This window comes from Vigna radiata, chromosome 2 (assembly GCF_000741045.1).
Source record: "Vigna radiata var. radiata cultivar VC1973A chromosome 2, Vradiata_ver6, whole genome shotgun sequence".
NCBI lineage: Eukaryota > Viridiplantae > Streptophyta > Magnoliopsida > Fabales > Fabaceae > Vigna > Vigna radiata.
The window spans coordinates 3,927,237-3,948,948 of record NC_028352.1 but is presented as its reverse complement, the minus strand read 5'-3'; the positions used below and the strand labels follow the sequence as shown (position 1 = coordinate 3,948,948).

General features: G+C 27.9%; 3 protein-coding genes across 4 annotated transcripts in view; all 3 read right to left on the bottom strand.

The window, feature by feature from the left end:
* Positions 1-1,290: 1,290 nt before the first annotated feature.
* Positions 1,291-4,367, bottom strand: LOC106778510 (beta-glucosidase 12-like). The gene is made up of 13 exons (XM_014666487.2): positions 4,209-4,367; positions 4,025-4,094; positions 3,869-3,927; positions 3,557-3,632; positions 3,373-3,450; positions 3,181-3,268; positions 2,836-3,091; positions 2,626-2,741; positions 2,262-2,479; positions 2,119-2,150; positions 1,927-2,029; positions 1,641-1,749; positions 1,291-1,546 (listed from the first exon to the last, which is right to left on the bottom strand). Exons 1-13 carry the CDS (start codon positions 4,365-4,367, stop codon positions 1,354-1,356), a joined length of 1,557 nt encoding a protein of 518 aa, XP_014521973.1. The 3' UTR covers positions 1,291-1,353.
* A 5,792-nt stretch (positions 4,368-10,159) lies between these two features.
* LOC106756000 (cyanogenic beta-glucosidase) lies at positions 10,160-13,770 on the bottom strand. 2 transcript variants are annotated; one of them, XM_022778395.1, is made up of 13 exons: positions 13,501-13,770; positions 13,317-13,386; positions 13,155-13,213; positions 12,735-12,810; positions 12,252-12,329; positions 12,045-12,132; positions 11,696-11,951; positions 11,504-11,619; positions 11,048-11,265; positions 10,920-10,951; positions 10,739-10,841; positions 10,541-10,649; positions 10,160-10,441 (listed from the first exon to the last, which is right to left on the bottom strand). In XM_022778395.1, exons 1-13 carry the CDS (start codon positions 13,657-13,659, stop codon positions 10,249-10,251), a joined length of 1,557 nt encoding a protein of 518 aa, XP_022634116.1. In that variant the 5' UTR covers positions 13,660-13,770; the 3' UTR covers positions 10,160-10,248. The 2 variants fall into 2 exon arrangements, with proteins under 2 accessions (XP_022634116.1, XP_014493721.1); XM_014638235.2 differs by lacking the exons at positions 10,160-10,441; positions 10,739-10,841 and having other exon boundaries at positions 10,568-10,649; positions 13,501-13,767.
* A 6,082-nt stretch (positions 13,771-19,852) lies between these two features.
* The window catches only part of LOC106778500 (cyanogenic beta-glucosidase-like), a 12,796-nt gene continuing 10,936 nt past the window's right edge, over positions 19,853-21,712 (bottom strand). Inside the window, exons 9-13 of the mRNA XM_022778396.1 lie at positions 20,760-20,977; positions 20,572-20,603; positions 20,382-20,484; positions 20,204-20,312; positions 19,853-20,126 (exon numbers count right to left, since the gene is read on the bottom strand). Coding sequence (XP_022634117.1) covers positions 19,919-20,126; positions 20,204-20,312; positions 20,382-20,484; positions 20,572-20,603; positions 20,760-20,977 — 670 coding nt within the window. The 3' untranslated portion in view covers positions 19,853-19,918. The remainder of the gene's footprint in view (positions 20,127-20,203; positions 20,313-20,381; positions 20,485-20,571; positions 20,604-20,759; positions 20,978-21,712) is intronic.

The window sequence follows — 21,712 nt, the reverse complement described above, 5'->3', positions numbered from 1 at the left end:
GATCAACAACTATGGCAAATATGATAAATCCAAGAAAATAATCCTCACAAGAAAAAATATTTCACTCAAACACAATAGCATATAAAGGTGTGTCATTCTCTTATCTATTACTAACTGCACACAAGTTGACTTTGTTTTTCATTTTAAGAGCTAAAACTAATCAAAACATACAAACATAAATAAAGACTTTATTTGGTGTTGTGATTAAGCTAGGAAGAGAATTAACTATCTCTAGGTAACGTGAATAAACATAGAAAGTAATTACATTAACTTCACAATTTTTAATTTCTACTCTAAACTAAGTGAAATCCAATCACCATATTGCAACTACATTATTCAAATTTTTTTTTCCTTTTCTTTTTCTAATTTTTTCTTTTTTTTTTATATATGAAAATATTTACAAGATGGCACCACATCAACCACAACCAATTCTAATATGATTTTCATGCTTTCCGTCGTTTGGTAACTTTCTCCATACTTGAATCACGCCAATGACCATGAAATGTCAACTCTCTCCATTTAAGGTGAGATGTTCAATCATTTTCAACCAGGCTCCATGATTATAAAGGAAATGAGTTTTTAATGCTCAAATATGTTACACAAATGTTTTAATATTTGAAAACACAATTGACTATTATGGTCAATGATGCAATGAAGGAAGAGGGAATGCCCTTGTTCAAATAATGTAGACATGCAAAAATACCTCCCTCTCTCATGCAAATCTGCGTCTCAAATTCACTTACAAACATTGAAACAAATGTAAGAGCAGATGACAAATTCATCCTCACACTTTCACTGCAACAATGTCGCACATGGAAACAAACACAGACTAAGGGATAAGAATGACCTATGTTCCCAATATTCTTCTACATTGATGTCATTAGAATTATCATATGTTGGTGTTAATCAATTTTTTTTTTCTACATATGAAGCAATTCACATGCTTAGGAGCATAACATTATTGTCATATGAAGCAATTCATATGCTTACGAGTATAATTTGGATTATTGTTATTTGCAAAGCACTGTAATGTTGTGACAATGATTTGGTATTGGTTTTTTTGTTATTGTAGTACAACCGTTATTATATATTATAAGATTCATCACTTATTATAGCACTTTTTAAGTTCTATTATCATACACGTATTGATTTATTGTCATTCTAAGGATAGCTTGACTTAAATAAATATCACGAAGTATTTAAATAAAAAAAAACGTTTTATTTATTGTAACTTCAACAATACATTTAAAAGAATTACAACTTCATAAAAAAATTAGCCAAGAATAAAACAATCCTAGCAATTTCATATTTACAATATATAAAATTGTGAAAGAATTTTTAATAGTAATTGAATTACATGGAAGGGTGAAGTTTGGTTTCAATTTTGAGAAAATCCTTGAACCACAGCGCAGAAAGCTTTGAGTATCTTTTCAAACCATTCTTGTAATCAACAAAGTTCATTCCAAATCGCATGATGTAACCTGATTCCCATTCAAAATTATCCAAAAGAGACCAAGCAAAATACCCTTTCACATTTACACCATTCCTGTAATATCCAAAGAAAACACTTAGAAAATTTGAAATTTCATGCAAACAAACTAAATAACCTCTTTAAATACCTCGATAAAAATGTTACTTACTTAATTGCATCAAGAAGATAATAAAAATGACGATAATGATAGTCAATTCTATAAATATCCAAGAGAGATTCTTCAAGTGATAATGATGGATCGTTATATTCATTTACACCTACATAAAAATGTAAACCATGTCACTAATTTTTAATATGTATAGATAATAAAATCCCATAGAGACAACTGAATAATAAATTTTATTATTATTTTTACCATACTCTCATGATATTGTTTATAACTTGTTTTTCACAACATTCTAATGGAAATAAATGTGAGGATAAAAGTTATTTACCATTTTCAGTAATATAAATTAAAGGATTGTTGTATTTCTCTTTAGTGTATAGTAAAACTTCACGAAATCCTTTTGGATAGACGTATAACCAATCTGAACCAACCTGCATAATTAAGAAGCATAAATATCACCATTATTAATAAAAACATTCTAAAATTTAAAGCATTTGTAATTTGGTCACAAGAAGATTACATTTTCACCGATGAGTTTTCCGTCCCGCAAAACTGCAATCACAAAAATTAAAAACATGCAATTAGCTATTGATGGAAATTTTCATATATATATATATATATATATATATATATATATATAAGTTAATAAAGAAGCCTTCTTACCTGAATAATTTACGAGGGGATCTGTCATATAACTGGATCTGACATTTCTTAATTCTGGAGCATCAGAGACAAAATTGGCAGTGTAGTAGTTTATGCCAAGAAAATCAAATGAATTAATAAGCAATTTGGATTGCTCCTTTGTAAACTTTGGTAAACGTGATTTCACCAAGGAACGCATGCTTTCTGGATAATCTCCTCTTGTAAGTGGATCCATAAACCTACAATGGAACAAATAAAGCATTACATTACATAGTGATTTCTTTCTTATAGATAATAGTATAAGAATGTTATAGAATACCACTCTAATTAATTAAGTAGTGTTTAAGTTTAAGTTGCGCATGAGCTTATTGATGGAAGTACTTACCATCCAAACAAAAATTCCATAGCTCGTTCAGCAGCCTTTCGATCTAGTTTGCTATCTGAGAGTGGTTCGTACCAAGTAGAATACAGTGTTATGCCTATTACACCATTCTGAAATCTCTGCATCCATAGTTTTTCCATTTAATATATTAAAAGATATGTTCCACTGTAAAAAACATAGCAAGTACGAGGTTGAAATTTAATAAGAACCGACCTGATACTTAGTCTTGTAGACATTAACAGCAGCTGCATGAGCAAGAAGTTGGTGATGTGTAGCCAAATAGGGTTCTGTTCCAGAATCACCACCATTGCATTTAGGACTCCACCAAGATGAACATCGACCAGGAGCCTTTGCTCCTAATGCATAACCCTTGTTGCTTAAAGTCCATGGCTCATTCAAAGTTATCCACTTTTTCACTCTATCACCGAATTCCCTGAAGCAAAGATCTGCATAGTCTTGAAAATCTTTCCTGTATTAAAATATATGTGATTTTTTAGAAAGCTTCCCAAAACATTTTAGCAAAGCAAGTGAAAATGTTAATTAAATTGCAAAACTTACACAATGCGAGGACTTAAGAAGCCACCATATTCATCTTCTAAAGGTTGAGGAAGATCCCAATGAAAAAGAGTTACAAATGGTTCCAAACCTGAAATTATTTTAATATACACGATGATTAGTATTAATGTGTTATTATCATCAATAACACAAGAAGTTGCTATATGTAAAGCATAATAAAGTTTTTCTTCTGACCATTTGCCAGTAGCTCATTGATAAGTTTGTTGTAATAATCAATTCCTTCTTGGTTTACACCTCCACTCAGCTTTCCATCTGTGAATATATATGCAGTTCATGTAGATAAATAAATCATTTTAATGAAATAACCAAACAAGTAAGGTTTATCCAAAATAATTATTGATCTATATATTTGACTTACTCGGAAGAATTCTTGACCAAGATATGGAAAATCTGTAAGCATCCAAATTCATACCCTTCATAATCTGAACATCTTCCTGAAATATAAGATGTAACAAAACATGCTTATTTCAAAACGATGGAAAACAAAATAAAACAACAATTCTCTAAAATAGCAATGATCGTGATGACAAATGAAATTTAAAAAAGCAACACTTTATTTTATATTCTATGATGTAATAAGCTTTCAGCGCTACTTTTCATCAGTGACGACTGTTGATAAATCACATCAAAAGAAAAAAAAAAAAAAAAACTTTGAATCGGCAATATATACCTTGTAGCGATGATACGAATCAACTGCAACATCTCCATTGCTTCTGTCCTCTATCTTTTCTGCTTGTTAAAATTACCATATATAAAAACTTGTATAAATTTTGGGAAAGATCTTGGGTGAAACAAGAAGAAAATCAGACATAGATAATATACTTACCAGGATATTTGTGAGTGAAGGTATCCCAAATGCTTGGTCCTCTACCACCCTCGTTGGCTGCACCTTCATACTGCATACATACATAAACATGTGAACCGAAAACCATAATATAAAGGTGATAGAAAGAACTAAAACATTTGAAGTTGTAACATGGAAGGTGTTTCATATGATAAAACATAATTACCTGGTACGCTGAGGATGCTGTACCAAAGATGAAGCCTGTTGGGAAACTGTTTCGATTCAACAAATCTATTTGCGGAGTAAGGGCTACGCTTTCTGTGACAGTAATCAATGAGGAAAGTAGAGCAATGAGAGGTAGCACTAAATATTCTTTGTATGCCATTTTTGCTAAATTGTATGTATTTTTCTCACCAAATGCGTTCCTTTTATAGAGGAAAACCTTGATCTACTCTCATATCCTTTCTAAAAATATCTAAACATGTCTTGCTATTCCCATCCTAAAAGAATATTAAATCAGAAAGCGATGTTTTTTTAAGGGTATATAGGATACATGGTCGTGGTCATTGGTCAGAAAAAGATTACCTTGGCAAGGATTTTGATAAACTTTACACTATCACACGTAAACTAACATGATAATCGTGAGCATTCGGAAACACGTATATCATTATCATCACACTTAGTAAAGAATAAGATAATTAGTGTTGTAATATTCGCTCTTTTTGCATCATATTAGGATTAAATATTTAGATTAAACTTAAAACCGTTGTTAAAGTGGATTATACCAAATTGGCTAAATATATTATATTATCTTCTAAGAACTTTTGAAAGCTGTGAGTGAAAAATTGAACGGAGAAACTCTGGTGGTCAACAAATTCGTCTTACGTAAAACTTTCGCTGTTTTCTGTAACCTACTATTTGCTGCAGCTTTTAACATACTTAATCCTTGCCCAGCTACACTTTTATTATTAGGAAGTTTTCATTCAGAAACTATTAAACTATATTAAAATCAAATACAATATATTTTAAGGAGTAGTAATGCACAAGTAACTTATTAATTATGTAAACAAATAACATTTTTTCTACTAATAATAATTGCATTCGTTTTAATAAATAGAAAGGTCGGATACATTGACACGTTTACCTATCAATAACATTCAAATGATATGGTATTTTCCAATATTTTCTTCTAAATTTGCCTTTTTACTTTTAATAAATATATAAAAAAAGTAGATCGATTGTGTCATTTGAATGTAAGAGGAAATATACTGTTATTTTATAATAATGATTTAAACTCATTATTTCTAATAATATGTTATTTTATTAATGAATATATTGAATTCATTTTAAATATTTTATTATAAAAAACTCACTCAATATATATATCAAAACTAATTTGCGTAAAAAAATTATAAAAAATGTTAAGATTATTTATAAAGAATTTTGAAAGAAAAATATAAAAAAGTGGTAAAACAAAGCTGTTTCAAAATTTTAAACATATAATATGGGTGATTTTCTTTTCAGTATTAAATTTCTGTAAAATATTGTGAAACTTTTCAAATTTGTTAAAAAAAATAGTCCATATTTAAAATAAATTTTGTAATGCTATCTTTTTCACATGATAAGAGTAATACTAGAATGAAAATACGTCGAAGAGCCTGAAAAATTCTAAGGCTTGACCTAACCTAACTTGTGTTCCAAAAATGTGGTTAGATTATTTTCTTAAAGGTCTGTCAAGTAAAAATATAAGACCTAAGGTCCAAATATAACTAACCAACACAGTAAAAGATAAAATAACAATCCAATTTCTATTATTTTGAATTGCGAAAAAATGTTAAACTATTAAAACAGATTTTATTAACAAATTTTATCCATGAATTGTAAAATGTTAACTATGGATGAACATTTTTGTTGATAATAGAATTATCGATAATATTCATTGGTAAACTTGACATTAAAGCTCTCGTTTTGAGTGTTGATTATCGAGATAAAATTTGTTAGTAAACTTATATGTAATTGAATTTTTTTTAAATTTATTGATAATATTTTTTTTTTAAATTCATCAATAAATATGTTCATGATTGAATGATACAATTTTTAGTAATTCAATTTTTGATTATATCAATAATTACATTTTTTTAATTCGTCATTAATTTCGTTGATAAATGTATTGTTAAAATGGACACCAAAATGTGATATTCTATTTAAATTTAATCATTGTTTTTATCATTTTACCATTTTTTTAAACTTAATCATTTTATTATTAAAATAAACAAAAACTATATATAATATAAAATTAGAAAAAATATTTTATTTATGATTATAATATTAACAATAATAATTTTATTATAGATGTAGGATTGATTCGAGAATTGATTCTCTACTTATTTATTCAATTTAGAATCAATTCCTCTTTGCTAAGCGAAGACCAAATCTTATCTCTCAAATCCTTCCTCGTACATGAACACATAGGTCACTCAGTCACCATACGCGTATAAATACTGCTTGACCTTTATCCATTTTCGTGACTGTTTGTTCAATCGTTATCCGTAGGATATGTTTGATTAAGAAACGGGGTCCAATATTCACTTTTCCTGGATTTCATAAGACTTCCACTGACGAAAATTCTTGCTCTAGAAGCATGAACCTGAAAAAAACTTTTAAGTAGAATTTAATTATAATACAATTATATAAATAAATTTATATTAAAAAGTATGGTTTTTAAATTTTTTTATTATTCAATAAAATTAATTATATATCTTTCATAAACGATGCGATCTCGATGAAACAAAAAATACTATAAATACAAGAAAAAATTGTTCAAAGAAAGAAACATCCCTATTACTGAATCTTCCTCTTAATCGTTTATCCACTCACGCTGTGTATACGTGTGAAATAATCGTTAAAATTCAATACTTATCATATACATTCCTTTTTTAATTCGTAAAATTACCTCCTACTTCATTTTTAATGCAAATTTTGTTCAAACGTTCCACCTTTGGTCCTTATCTCCTTCCTCTTCTTCACTGTTCCTGTCAACTTAATAATTTTATGATTTAAGAGATGCATTTTAAGGATGAAATGTGATAGAATTACACGTTCAAAATAGACAATAACTATATATATATATATATATATATATATATATATATATATATATATATATATATATATATATATATATATATATATATATATATATATNTATATATATATATATATATATATATATATATATATATATATATGAGTTTGCTAACTTACGTCTGTTTTTGAGTGAGTACATTTTAGCAATGTGTATTAGGTTTTAGTAAACAAAAATACCTTTATATATCATAAATTCTAAGCTTTAAGGTTAAGGGTATTTTAATAATTTTCATTCTCAAAATTAAAAAATAAAAAAAGAAACCCCCCAAATCTTCATCCACATCTCTTATTCCTCTCAACCCTTTTGTCTTTTATCTTTTTCACTCCAACATTTCCTCTGTCATCCCTACTCTAGTCTCAATTGAAAAAAATCAGAAACACTTGTCTTATTTTAATAATTTTCATTCTCAAAACTAAAAAAAGAAACCTCAAACCCTTACTCACCTCCTTCATTCCTCTCAATCCTTTCTCCTTCAGCTCTCTCGCTCAAACATTTTTTCTGTCATCTCTGCACTAGCCCCAACTAAAAAAACACTCATTATTAAACAATTTACTTTTGTAAAGAGTTGAGTCACATATTCACCTTCCGAAAAAAGTTCATTCATAATCTCTTTAATTTCATTATCTTCTCTATATATATTGCAGGCCGACAGGCACAACTTGCACCAAGACTATAAGCATCCTTTCTTTATATTTTGAGACTACTACGTAACATTGCTCCGTGGCCATTTAATTTTTTCTTGTAGAAATACATTAACTTGTTTTCCTTTACTAAAGTAAAAACAAATCAAAGTACAATAAAATTCTCAATAAAATCAAACAATAAAAATTTTAAATCTTGAAATTTTATTTAAAATTATATAAAGAAAAAATTAGGTGCTTTAATTTTTTTATTTATGTAAGTATTTTTTTTTCTCTAACCATTTTATTTAATAATGAGTGTTTTTTTAGTTGGGGCTAGTGCAAAGATGACAGAGAAAATGTTTGAGTGAGAGAGATGAAGGAGAAAGGGTTGAGAGGAATGAAGGAGGTGAGTAAGGGTTTGGTTTTTTTTTTTTAGTTTTGAGAATGAAAATTATTAAAATAAGGCAAATATTTCTGATTTTTTTTCAATTGAGGTTAGAATAAGGATGACAAAGAAAAGGTTGGATTGAAAGAGATGAAAGAGAAAGAGTTGAGAGGAATGAGAGAGGTGGGTAAGGGTTTGGGGAGTTCTTTTTTTATTTTTTTTTTAATTTTGAGAATGAAAATTATTAAAATATCCTTAACCTTAAAACTTAGAATTCATAATATAAGAGTATTTTTGTCTACTGAAACTCGGTACGCATTGTTAAAATGTACCAACTGAAAAACAGACGTATGCAAGTTAACAAACCCCATATATATATATATATATATATATATATATATATATATAATATATGAATATTTTAAAAATATCATTCAAGAGACTTGAAATTAGAAACTCACAAATATTTTCTTTAGATATTTTTCTTCTTTGACTCTCGGTAATTATGGAAGGCTTTTGCCCNACTTAGAATTCATAATATAAGAGTATTTTTGTCTACTGAAACTCGGTACGCATTGTTAAAATGTACCAACTGAAAAACAGACGTATGCAAGTTAAATATATATATATATATATATATATATATATATATATATATATATATATATGGTGATTGATATAATGATATCATTCAAGAGACTTGAAATTAGAAACTCACAAATATTTTCTTTAGATATTTTTCTTCTTTGACTCTCGGTAATTATGGAAGGCTTTTGCCCTTCGGTAATTACCGAAGAGCAAAAGCCTTCGGTAATGGTTAAGGATAAAGATTTTTTCGATGGTTTTTTTGACTATCGATAGACTCTCGGTAAGTGTTGTTTACCGACGGTTTTTGGCGTTTTCCGAGATATTCTGACCGCAGTAATGCCCTTTGTTATTTAACCTTTAAATAACCTCGAGAAATAAATATATGTAGTTTAAAGCAAGTAAGGATCAAAGGAATTTGATAATACACATATATTCCCTGAGGGAAAGTTGTCTAAGCATGAAAATTTTTTCTAGCCACTTTTTTAGCATCAAATGTCTATATATGATTATTTATGAAAAAGATGCAATTTTCTTTTTGAATAAGTAATTTTTTTTACAAAAATAATAAATCGTATTTGAAAGGACGATTTTAAAATTTAAAAAAAAAAACATCAAAGTTGTGTTTAAAAGCAAAACTTTGAAAAGAATTTCCTATGCTCCATATTTTTCTAATTTTTATTTGACCATTTTTTTTGCCAAAAATAATTTATTATAATATTTAAGATCACCATCATAGTGAATTACTTAAATGGTGATGAGTAGTGTGCCTTAGCTCCTTCCTTTTGCGTATGATTTTGTTTGCACATCTTGCTTGTGGTTCACTATGCCAATTAATTAACTATATCTTCTCTAATTTTATTCCTTCTTCGTTCTCTTTGTGCAAATTTCCATTGATTTTAGATATTTTTGAATGCATATTTTGTTTTCTGTTTAGTTTGATATAAATGTTTGAATTGATCTAATAATTATCAGAGCCTATATTACAAGAGGTAGATTCCTAATAAAAAATTGTTGATAAAAAGATTATTGTTGATCAAGTAAATAATTCCCACTTTCACTCAGTTGTTGCAATTTAATTTTTAAAAGATTATCATAAATTTAAATATAACAAATAGGATATTATTCATTGACACCAGTCATTATAAAAAAAAAAAATCCTTAAAAAAGTGTTCCTCCGTATAACATAATTATGTCTATATTCAAAACTCCTAAAAATTCTAATACTATCAAACTGAGATTAGCTAACAGGAATATTGATATCAATGTTGCATAAAGACAAAAACTTATTGCAATTTTGAATGTTTTCAAAAGTAAGAATAGTCTTTGGTCAAAATAACATTTCTTGAATTATGGATTTTATATATTGATATCGGATGAATGTATTTTAAAAGTCCTTGGTTTACAAGTATCATCACTCATAAGAGAACTTCAACTACATAAGAAATCACTCAAGAATTAAATAATTCTAGTAATTACATATTTTCAAATATACCCTTTTAAGGAATTTCAAGCTACACTACTATTACAAGGAATTTTGATATTTGAATTCTTTAGTGAGAAAATCCTTGAACCACAAGGCTGAAAGCTTTGAGTATCTTTTCAGACCATTCTTGTAATCAACAAAATTCATTCCAAATCGCATGATGTAACCTGAATCCCATTCAAAATTATCTAAGAGAGACCACGCGAAATATCCTTTTACATTTACACCATTCCTGTATTTATATTGAAAAGAAACCAGTTAAAGAAAATAAAATGCCATAATAACTTAAAAATAATTATTTTTATAAGAAAACGAATAGAAATTAACTTACTTCATTGCTTCTTGAAGATAATATAGATGACGATAATGATAATCAATTCTATAAATATCCAAGAGAGATTCTTCAAGTGAGAGTGATGGATCATCATAATCATTTATACCTATAACAAAGTAAGAAAAATGTAAACTAACTATAGTTTTTAAAGCATCAATTTAAAGGGAAATAAATGTGACATTTAAAGTTATTTACCATTTTCAGTAATATAAATTAAAGGATTGTTGTATTTCTCTTTAGTGTATAACAAAAAGTCACGAAATCCTTTTGGATAAACGTACAACCAATCGGTACCAATCTGCATAATCATGAAAAGTATCCTTATAACTCAGAAAAACATACTAACTTGTGAAGCATCTACAATCAAAAAACTTACATTTAGACCAATAGCTTTTCCTTGACGCGTATCTGCAATAACAGAAACAAAAACCATGAAATTATTTATAGAGATCAGATTCAACATACATTATATATATCTTAAATTCAACATGTATTTAAACTTACATGAAAAATTTGCAAGAGCATCTGTCGAAAAACTGCTTCTGGCATTTCTTAATTCTGGTGCATCAGAGACATATCTAGCAGAATAGTAGTTTATGCCAATAAAATCAAATGAATTAATAAGCAATCTGGATTGGTTCTTTGTAAATTTTGGTAATCGGGATTTCACCAACAAACGCATGCTTTTTGGATAATCTCCTTTTGTTAATGGATCCATAAACCTTCAATGAAACAAATAAATTAAATAAATTACCTTTATTACAAACTATATATAGCATTATCTTTAGTAAAATTGATATTGCATTATCCTTCTGCTTACAATTATTTTTACGTTTTTTGTTTAGATTTTTCATGCACCTTAGTTCCCACAAACCAGAATGAAAGTAAGAACTTTATAGAACACCATTTTAACTGTATGATATCAGTTTTGAGGATAAGGATACGGAGAGATGTACTTACCATCCGAACATGAAGTCAACAGTTCGTTCAGTAGCCTCTCGATCAAGTTTGTTTTCAGAGAATGGCACACCCCAAAGAAAATTCAAAGCTATGCCTATCAAACCATTTTGAATTCTCTGCATTTTGCTATAAAAAATTATTCCAAAATATGTTTAAAAATTCAAAGGTTTGCCAAATTAATAATTAACTAACCTTGTACTTGGTCTTGTAGACATTAACAGCTGCTGCATGAGCAAGAAGTTGGTGATGCGCGACCAAATAGGGTTCTATCCCAGAATCGCCACCATTGCAACTAGGATTCAACCAAGAAGAACATCGACCCGGTGCATATATTCCTAATGTATAGCCTTCCTGGCTTAAAGTCAATGGCTCATTCAAAGTTATCCACTTTTTTACTCTCTCTCCAAATTCTCTGAAGCAAATCTCTGCATAGTCTTGGAAATCTTTCCTGTATTAAAATATGTATGATTTTTTAGAAATGTTCCCAAAACATTTTAGCAAAGCATTCAAGTGAAAATTTTAATTAAATTGCAAAACATACACAATGCGAGGACTTAAGAAGCCACCGTATTCATCTTCTAAAGATTGAGGAAGATCCCAATGGAAAAGCGTCACAAATGGTTCTAAACCTAAAATTATTTTAATATATATGATGATTATAGTATTAAGGTGTTATCATAAATAACATGAGAAGTTGTTAATGTGTAAAGCTTAATAATAATATTCACAATAAAGCTTTTATTCTGACCATTTGCCAGTAGCTCATTGATAAGGTTGTTGTAATAGTCAATTCCTTCTTGGTTTATACCTCCACTCACTGTTCCATCTGTAAATATGAAGTTTATGGAAATAAATATGTTAAGTAAATTTAAACGAGGGTAATTGTCAAAGTGCAAAAGATATAGGAGTGCTTTTTAGTAATAATTATCAAGTTCATTATTAGTATTTTGATAATAGTTAGGTAGTTGTGTTTAAGAATAAATGATCATTAATAATATTTTGATTGTAGTTGTGTATTAATTGTATTTTGGTAGTAGTTGTATTTATTGTATGTTTTTGAAGGGATAAGACTAAATTTTGATAGTGGTATTATTTTTAACATGTGGTTCAAATAGTTCACAGCTAGCAAATCATAATATTGAAATGTATTTTCATAAAGAATTGTTGTAAACAAAATAAACAATTAAAATAAAGATCCAAATAAGTAAAATTTAATCATTATTTGTCTTACTCGGAAGAATTCTTGACCAAGATATAGAAATTCTGTACGCATCCAAATTCATATTCTTCATAATCTGAACATCTTCCTGCAATATAAATACAAAATATCTTCATGTTTAATGAAATATGCAAACGATACCAACACTTATTTTAATTTTTTTTGTTTAACATTTCTTTCTTAGTTGAACTTCCAAGGGTCTTATAATTAAAAAATAATCAATTAATNTGGTTATAATGTTCCAAAGATATTAATCCGCAGTTTGATATAAACATGCTACCAAGGATCGTGATAAGAAATTTAGAACTTTACTTTCTTTCATACTGTACTGTTCAAATTTCTGATAAGCTTTCAGCGCTCCTTTGCATCAGTGATGACTGTTGATAAATCACATCAAAAGAAANAAAAACTTTGAATCGGCAATATATATACCTTGTAGCGATGATACGAATCAACTGCAACATCTCCATTGCTTCTGTCCTCTATCTTTTCTGCATGTTAAAATTACCATATATAAAATAAAAGCTTGTATAAATTTGGGAAAGATATCTTCGGTGTAACAAGAAGAAAATCAGACATATATAATATACTTACCAGGATATTTGTGAGTGAAGGTATCCCAAATGCTTGGTCCTCTACCACCCTCATTGGCTGCACCTTCATACTGCATACATACATAAACATGTGAACCGAAAACCGTAATATAAAGCTGATAGAAAGAACTAAAACATTTGAAGTTGTAACATGGAAGGTGTTTCATATGATAAAACATAATTACCTGGTACGCTGAGGATGCTGTACCAAAGATGAAGCCTGTTGGGAAACTGTTTCGATTCAACAAATCTATTTGTGGAGTAAGGGCTATACTTTCTGTGACAGCAATGAAGGAAGAAAGTAGAGCAATGAGAGGTAGCAGTACATATTCTTTGTATGCCATAGTTGCTTGTTTGTATGTAAGTTTTTCTCATTTTACAGAGGAAAACCTTCATCTACTCTCACATTTTATCTGCAAATATCAAATACTTATTGTTATTTCCATCCTAAGAGAAAATTAATCAGACAGCGATTTTGACGAATGATGGCCCAGGTCATTTGTCAAGGTTTAATGTCTCTTTGTCTATTTTCGTATAAAATCTCAAATAATTTTTTTTTTCAATTGAATCTTTATTTTATAAAAATTATAATAATTAGATTTTTACCGTTAAATTAGATTCCAACTACGTTAATGTATAGTTAATGTGATATACTAATCTTATTTTTAAAATGAGGTAAAGTAGGTTATTTGATGTATATATGATTCTGAAGTTACTTTTGATTTTTTTTAAATAAAAAAAATTTGTAAAACCTTCTATTGTCGGTAATATCTGTTCCTTTGGAGATGTACAACGTAGAGAAAAATTAAATAAAAAATACTTATTAAATCAAAATTAAAATTTTGATGATTTATAATAGAATTTGTCAATTTTTTATTTTTGTTTTTATATAAAAAGATATTACGGAATAATTCTCTCAAAATATATAGAGAGAGAGAGATTATGTAATTAATTTAGCCATCTGAGGAGCAAACCAACAGAAATTAGTTTTGTTAATTAATACTGGTTGAGTGTTTATTATTTTGATTAGGAATTTGGTGGTAATTTTATCGATTTTGGTGACTGTTTGTTGAATCGTTATCAGTAGGGCATGTTTGATTAAGAACGTGGGTCCAATAGTCAGTTTCGTACTGTTGATCAGTATTATTATTTTGATTAGGAATTTGGTCCTCCTTTATCGATTTTCGTGACTGTTTGCAAAAAGCTGAATTATACGACAAACTTCTTGACAAATTGGCATTCAATCATAGTTTGCAAAATGCACACCACCACCCACCTTTTACTTCGTTATCCACCCACCTTATAGATAGATAGGTGTGAAATAATATCTAAAATTGCATACTTATCATCGTGTCTACATATATATGATTTTATATTTTTTTATTTCTTTAGTTACACAATTATTTCACTTTATTTTTATTGTTTGATTCATTTTATATCCATAAAATTCATTTACTAGATATTTTTCTTTTGATCATAATTTTGGGTTCAATCTTAATTTATGATGTTTTTTCCCTTTTGGAGTTGATGAAGGATGAGATCTATGAATGAGAGATGTAAATGTGAATGGGGATGCAAATTGAGTTTTGGAGAAATTGCTTTATATTTTTTCTGGTTTTAATTTCTTTTCTGTCTCTTCTCGTTGTAAAATGTAGGTTCTTCACCACAAATAGTAATCCCTATTATTAAGATTAAATGTAATAAAATGAATTTTATATATTTTATGATGTTTGTTAGAAAAGGAATGTCTTATATCTCATGCTCCAAGAGAGAAGATGAATTTGATTAACTCTTTTTTATGATCTTTTCAAAATCTTTATGAGTTCTTTGTTTTCTAGAAATTAATAAACAAATAGTAATGAATTAACAAGAAAGAAAGAGTAGAGAAAGATCAACACACAATTTATATTGGTTCGGCTATCACAAGCCTACATCCAGTCTTCCTTCAATAACCTTAGTTGAAAGGAATCTATTATAATTGATTGAGTATACAAAAATACAGAGACAACCCTCTTAATGCACTCCTCACACCACTTAAAATCAATACAACAATACAAGAGACGAACAATGCCACTCTCTTACTACAACCAAGGACAATCACAACCCTTAACCCCTGGAAAACCCGCACAAGTACACAATCACATTATTTATGAAGAAACTGATCTCTAAGATACACTTCTCTAGTGCAGATTGAATCAAAACCGCTTTAGCATAAGTCTTGAATGAATCTTGATGGGTAATCATCCAATGTAGTGTAGATTCTCTAATAACGCTTCTTCAAAACACATGTAATCAAAACTTAGTGAGAATGTTAGTATTTAAAAATGATAACGTTATTGAAACAAGCTTCAAGTCAAACATATATAGGATTTTCAAATCTTGTTGCATTATAATCGATTAGGATATTTATGTAATCTGTATTGCTTGTGTTTCAGTTTTGACAGATTATCTTGTGCATATAATCGATTATCTAAACACTTATGCCTATTGATTCAATTGATAGTTATAACAGATCATACTATAAATGCAATGGATTAGACTAAGTTCTCTTATTTAATCGATTAGAAAACTTATGTAATCGATTATGTCAACACTTAAGCATATTGTCTATCTAATTACAATCCTCAATTAACATATTATCTCACTTATGTAACAGATTATGGCTTACTCACTGTTTTAATGGGTTATATAGCTTATATAATCAAAACAGTTTACCCCTGTTAAGCTTTCTAAGTGATATGGTTAAGTCTAACAGATTATATTCCTTGTTTAATTGATTATTTCAACCAGAAATGAGGTTATCAATCTGTTTTACACATGATTCATTCATCAATAATGAACTTACATATCAAGCACAAACATGATCAAGATATAAACATTTGTTATGCCATTTGTTGTGCAAGAATCCATTAAATCATTTTGTTCATCATAAAAAACAAATATGTAAAGAGGTTAAAGCTCCCCTGTCAATAATGTTAATACATGTTTCAAATATAGGGTCTACAAAACACTCCTTCACACTTTTCTCCAAGCTCGCTTAGGTAATTCTGAATGTTCTCGGGCAAAATCCTTCCTTGATTGCGCTCCAAACCATTCGAGTGTACCTGTTAAAGGCATTTCGACGCTCAAGTCAGTGATTAATCCGATCGGGGGTCACAACAAAATCTTAAATTCGCAATAAATGCAATCACCTACATTCTTACCTCTAACCTCTATCTATAGGTTTCAAGATAGGTCTGGTATTAATGAAATCCTAATCAGGGCCCAATCATGATCCATTACCTGTTAAGTAACGCTTACTAGTAATCTTGATTTGAGGTGATGTTTAGGGATGGTAATCGGGCGCTCGTCTGGTCGTTGCTTATTTGGATTGTATGACATGTGATAGTCTCCAACTTGTCCAGTTAGTCGTCCCCTCTCGATGGTCTCTTCCCGTCGATTCTATCGTGCGGTCGTCTGGCCATACAGTACAATGCATATGTTTTTCCATTTCAGTGTTAGTATTTGATTTATATGCTTAATGATTTCTTTAGTTTGGTCAATCATATTTTGATATTTGGTTCTTCAGGTATTGGAAAATGTATTTTGAACCAAGAACTAAAATTAATTACCTAATGGAGCTTTTATCTGGGATAAAACATGATTCGTTAGTAATCTTAAAAATCTTGAACTTAATGTATGGTTGCTTGTTAATGATCCAAGAGATTGGACTTTAACTAGTTATCATAGGCTCAAAGTCACTAGGAATAAGATTTGAGTAATCATGCGAGTTGATTTTAACTTGAATATAGAATTGAGATGATTGTGTATTCATGAAAATGAAGTTAATGAAATCTAGTTTTGACAATTATAAATACTTTATGTTAAATTTTCGGTTGCACACTAACTATTTGATAAAAATACAAAAGGAGTTTATGTATTTTTGTAAACTATGTCGTCTATTTAAGTTGTGAATTGTGAGAGTTATCGTGTGTTGTACAAATCTCCGTAGAAATAAGAATATTTATTACTTGATAGGTGCAATTTATCGTGCATTTACCGTTTTTCAGTAAAACAAGTTTTTGACATTCAAATATTTCTATTTCTTTTTAGTATTTTAATTTATAGTTTATTTTTTTCACATGAGAATTTTTTACTTTCTCAATTTGTGTTCAATGGTAAACTTTTCTTTTACTAAGTAATATAAAAAAAATTCTTAATTATGTTATTTTTAATTTTTATGTTATTTAAATAACTTTTTATTTCACTTAAACAATTTTTATTTTATTTTTTAATAATTTGTTTTCTAAATTTGTTTACACATTTTTAAGATATTTTTTATTTTATCGTATCCTTAATGGTAAGCAATGAAGATAAAAGGTTTATATCAATTTCCATATCGGTTAGCGTCGTATTGATTAATGACACTTTTTCTCGATGCTTTATCATAAACTCATTTTCTAATAAAGAAATGTTCTTACTCCAACATTTTCTATGCTACTCCCAACAGAAAAAACACTTGCTGTTAAACAATTTGCTTTTGTAAAAGTTGAGTAATTGGTATATTTGCTTTCAGAAAAAGGTTCATTCAAGATTTCTTCAATTTCATCATCTTCGTTGGCCTCTCTAATTTTATCATCTGAGAATGTTGAATCATCATCTCTAAAAAAAACTCTCAGGCCAATTACTAATTCCTTCAAATGTCATTATGCTTGTGAAAATTAGATAAGATAAAAATTATAAAATGAAAACTCATTATAAAATCACTTTTTTTAAGAAATTGTTTAACCGCGAGTGTTTATGATTTTTTCCAGAACAAATACCAATTTCTTCGGATGACATTATGCTTGTGAAAATTAGATAAAATTAGGTAAGATAAAAGTTATGAAATGAAAACTCATTATAAAATCGTTTTTTTTTTTGTAAGAAATTGTTTAACATGTGCTTCTGATTTTTTCAGCTGTGTGAATTATTATTTTTTTCAGTTTTGAAAATAAAATTGATTAAAATAGCCTTAACTTTAAAACTTAGAATCCATGATATATTAAGGTATTTTTATCTACTAAAATCCGGTACACATTGCTAAAATATACTGAAAAACAAGCCTACTTAAGTTAACAAACCCCGTATATATATATATATATATATATATATATATATATATATATATATATATATATATATATTAGGAAATCATTATTTTATCTTCTTACAATTTCGCTTAAACGCGGAATAGACTCGTTATAGAAGTCTTCTTGAGTTGGAAATCTTTTTTTTTTCTGCACTATCGCTTAAACATTCTCCGACATGCATTTGATTTTTTTTTTACCTTTATTTTTACTTATTTATTAAATTATGTAAAATATTGTTTTTAATAATTTTTATGTAATTATTTTTATTTTTAAGTCATTCTCACAAATGTAATTTTACCACCACAATTATATAAAAATATATTTTATTCACTATAATATAATAATTTAATTTTATTATCATGAATTTAAAAAGATGATAAATTTATTTATAAATTCAAATTATTATTAGTTTAAAAAAATTTCTAAATGTAATGTACTATAAATATAAATATAAAGGAAAAGATATTTCATTATAATTTGGAATAAAAGATAAATAGATATTTAAAATATCTTTAATCTTGAAAATTTGTTTTTTTATAATTTTTTAAATATATTTTTACTTTTATCAATTTTATTTCGTTAACTTTTTCAAAATTAGTTATTTTGATTGTTACGAACTTTATTTACCTGTAATTGCATAATGTTTTATATAATTATTTCACTTTTATCTAATTGTTATTTGATACTTTAATTTCAAATTTATATCATTATCATTTATTTATTTTTAGATATTTGATATTAAATACAATTTTTTATATTAAATATTTAATAATATTATGTTTATTTTTTGTGAATTTTATATAAAAATTAATTAATTAATATTGAAGAGAGGTACGAATATTAATTATTTAATGGGACAAAAATTTTAGAACGGTAGAAATTTAGGAATGAGATGAGTATAAATCTTTCCATCAAGAATAGAGTGGAGGAGGCCTTTATAGAAACGTGTTTCTAATGTTTTCAATTTTATTAAGTTAATAACTAATAACCCTAAAATGTGCCATTAAGTGTAAAACTTATCGCAAACACAGTTAACGGATTCGCAACCTTAATACAGTTCAAAAGTTGTTGTGCAACAAGGGACGATTAATTACAAAATAATGTAATTGTAACTTTTTTCTTTTGGCCATGTTGATAAACTTGGTGTAGAAAATATTTAATGTTAGAACAAAAAGCTTTAATTAAAATAAAATTATGTAAATCTGAATTTATCATGTTAATCATTAGAATTAAAGACGAAAACATACTTCAATTTATAATAATAAGAACGATCCGTTAATATCTCTGATTTTACAATTTAAAAAAGAAGGAATGCAAAGTGATATATGGAGAGATAACATATTTAGTTACATATGAAAATGGAAGTATAAATATAATTAATTACCTTTAATTGAAATACATTAAAGCTATGATAACCATTTCAAATATCACTTTTAACTTGACATATAAATAACACTAGATGTATTTATAACTTAATCTTTAATTCCAACTTTCAAATAGCATTAATTGAATTATATGGAATCATGAAGTTTGGTTTCTTGAGAAAATCCTTGAACCACAAGGCAGAAAGCTTTGAGTATCTTTTCAGGCCATTCTTGTAATCAACAAAATTCATTCCAAATCGCATCACGTAGCCTGAATCCCATTCAAAATTGTCTAAGAGAGACCATGTGAAATATCCTTTTACATTTACCCCTTTTCTGTAATATAACAAAAAAAAAAACAATTACAAAAACTGAAACTAAATGCATGCAAACAAAATAATCTTTTTACTTACTTAATTGCATCAAGAAGATAATAGAAATGACGGTAATGGTAGTCAACTCTATAAATATCCAAAAGAGATTCTTCAAGTGATAATGAATGATTATCGTATTCACTTACACCTACATAAAAATATAACTTGTTTTTAACAAATTCAAATGAAAATAAATGTGAGAATAAAAGTTATTTACCATTTTCAGTAATATATATTAAAGGATTGTTGTATTTCTCCTTAATGTGTAGTAAAACTTCACGAATTCCTTTTGGATAAACGTACAACCAATTCGACACAACCTGCATAATCACGAAACATAAATATATTTATTAAGAAAAAACTTTCTAAATTTTAAAGCATTTCTAATTTGGTCACAAAAACATTACATTTTCACCAATGAGTTTTCCGTCACGCTCAACTGCATTAAAAAAAACAAAAATTATGTAACTACCTATAAAAATCAGATTCAACATATAATATATATATATATATATATATATATATATATATATATATATATATATATATATATATATATATATATATATATAAGCTAATAAAGAAGCCTTCTTACATGAATAATTTACGAGGTGATCTGTCATATAACTGCCTCTGAGATTTCTTAATTCTGGTGCATCAGAGACAAAATTGGCAGTGTAGTAGTTTATGCCAAGAAAATCAAATGAATTAATAAGCAATTTGGATTGCTCCTTTGTAAAATTTGGTAATCGTGATTTCACCAAGGAACGCATGCTTTCTGGATAATCTCCTCTTGTAAGTGGATTCATTAACCTGCAATGGAACAAATAAAGCATTACATGATTTTTACATAGTGATTTCTTTCTTATAGATAATAGTATAAGAATGTTATACAATACCACTTTAATTAATTAAGTAATGTTTAAGTTTACGTTGTGCATGAACATATTTATGGAAGTACTTAATTACCATCCAAACAAAAAGTCCATAGCTCGTTCAGCAGCCTTTCGATCTAGCTTGCTATCTGAGAGTGGTTCGTACCAAATAGAATTCAGTGTTATGCCTATTACACCATTCTGAAATCTCTGCATCCATAGTTTTTCCATTTAATACATTAAAAGATACATGTTCCATGTAACAAACATAGCAAGTACGAGGTTGAAATATAATAAGAAGTGACCTGATACTTAGTCTTGTAGACATTAACAACAGTTGCATGAGCAAGAAGTTGGTGATGTGTAACCAAATAGGGTTCTGTTCCAGAATCACCACCATTGCATTCAGGACTCCACCAAGATGAACATCGACCAGGAGCCTTTGTCCCTAATCCATAACCCTTGTAGCTAAAACTATATGGCTCATTCAAAGTTATCCACTTTTTTACTCTCTCTCCAAATTCTCTGAAGCAAAGCTCTGCATAGTCTTGGAAATCTTTCCTGTATTAAAATATGTGTGATTTTTTAGAAATGTTCCCAAAACATTTTAGCAAAGCATTCAAGTGAAAATTTTAATTAAATTGCAAAACATACACAATGCGAGGACTTAAGA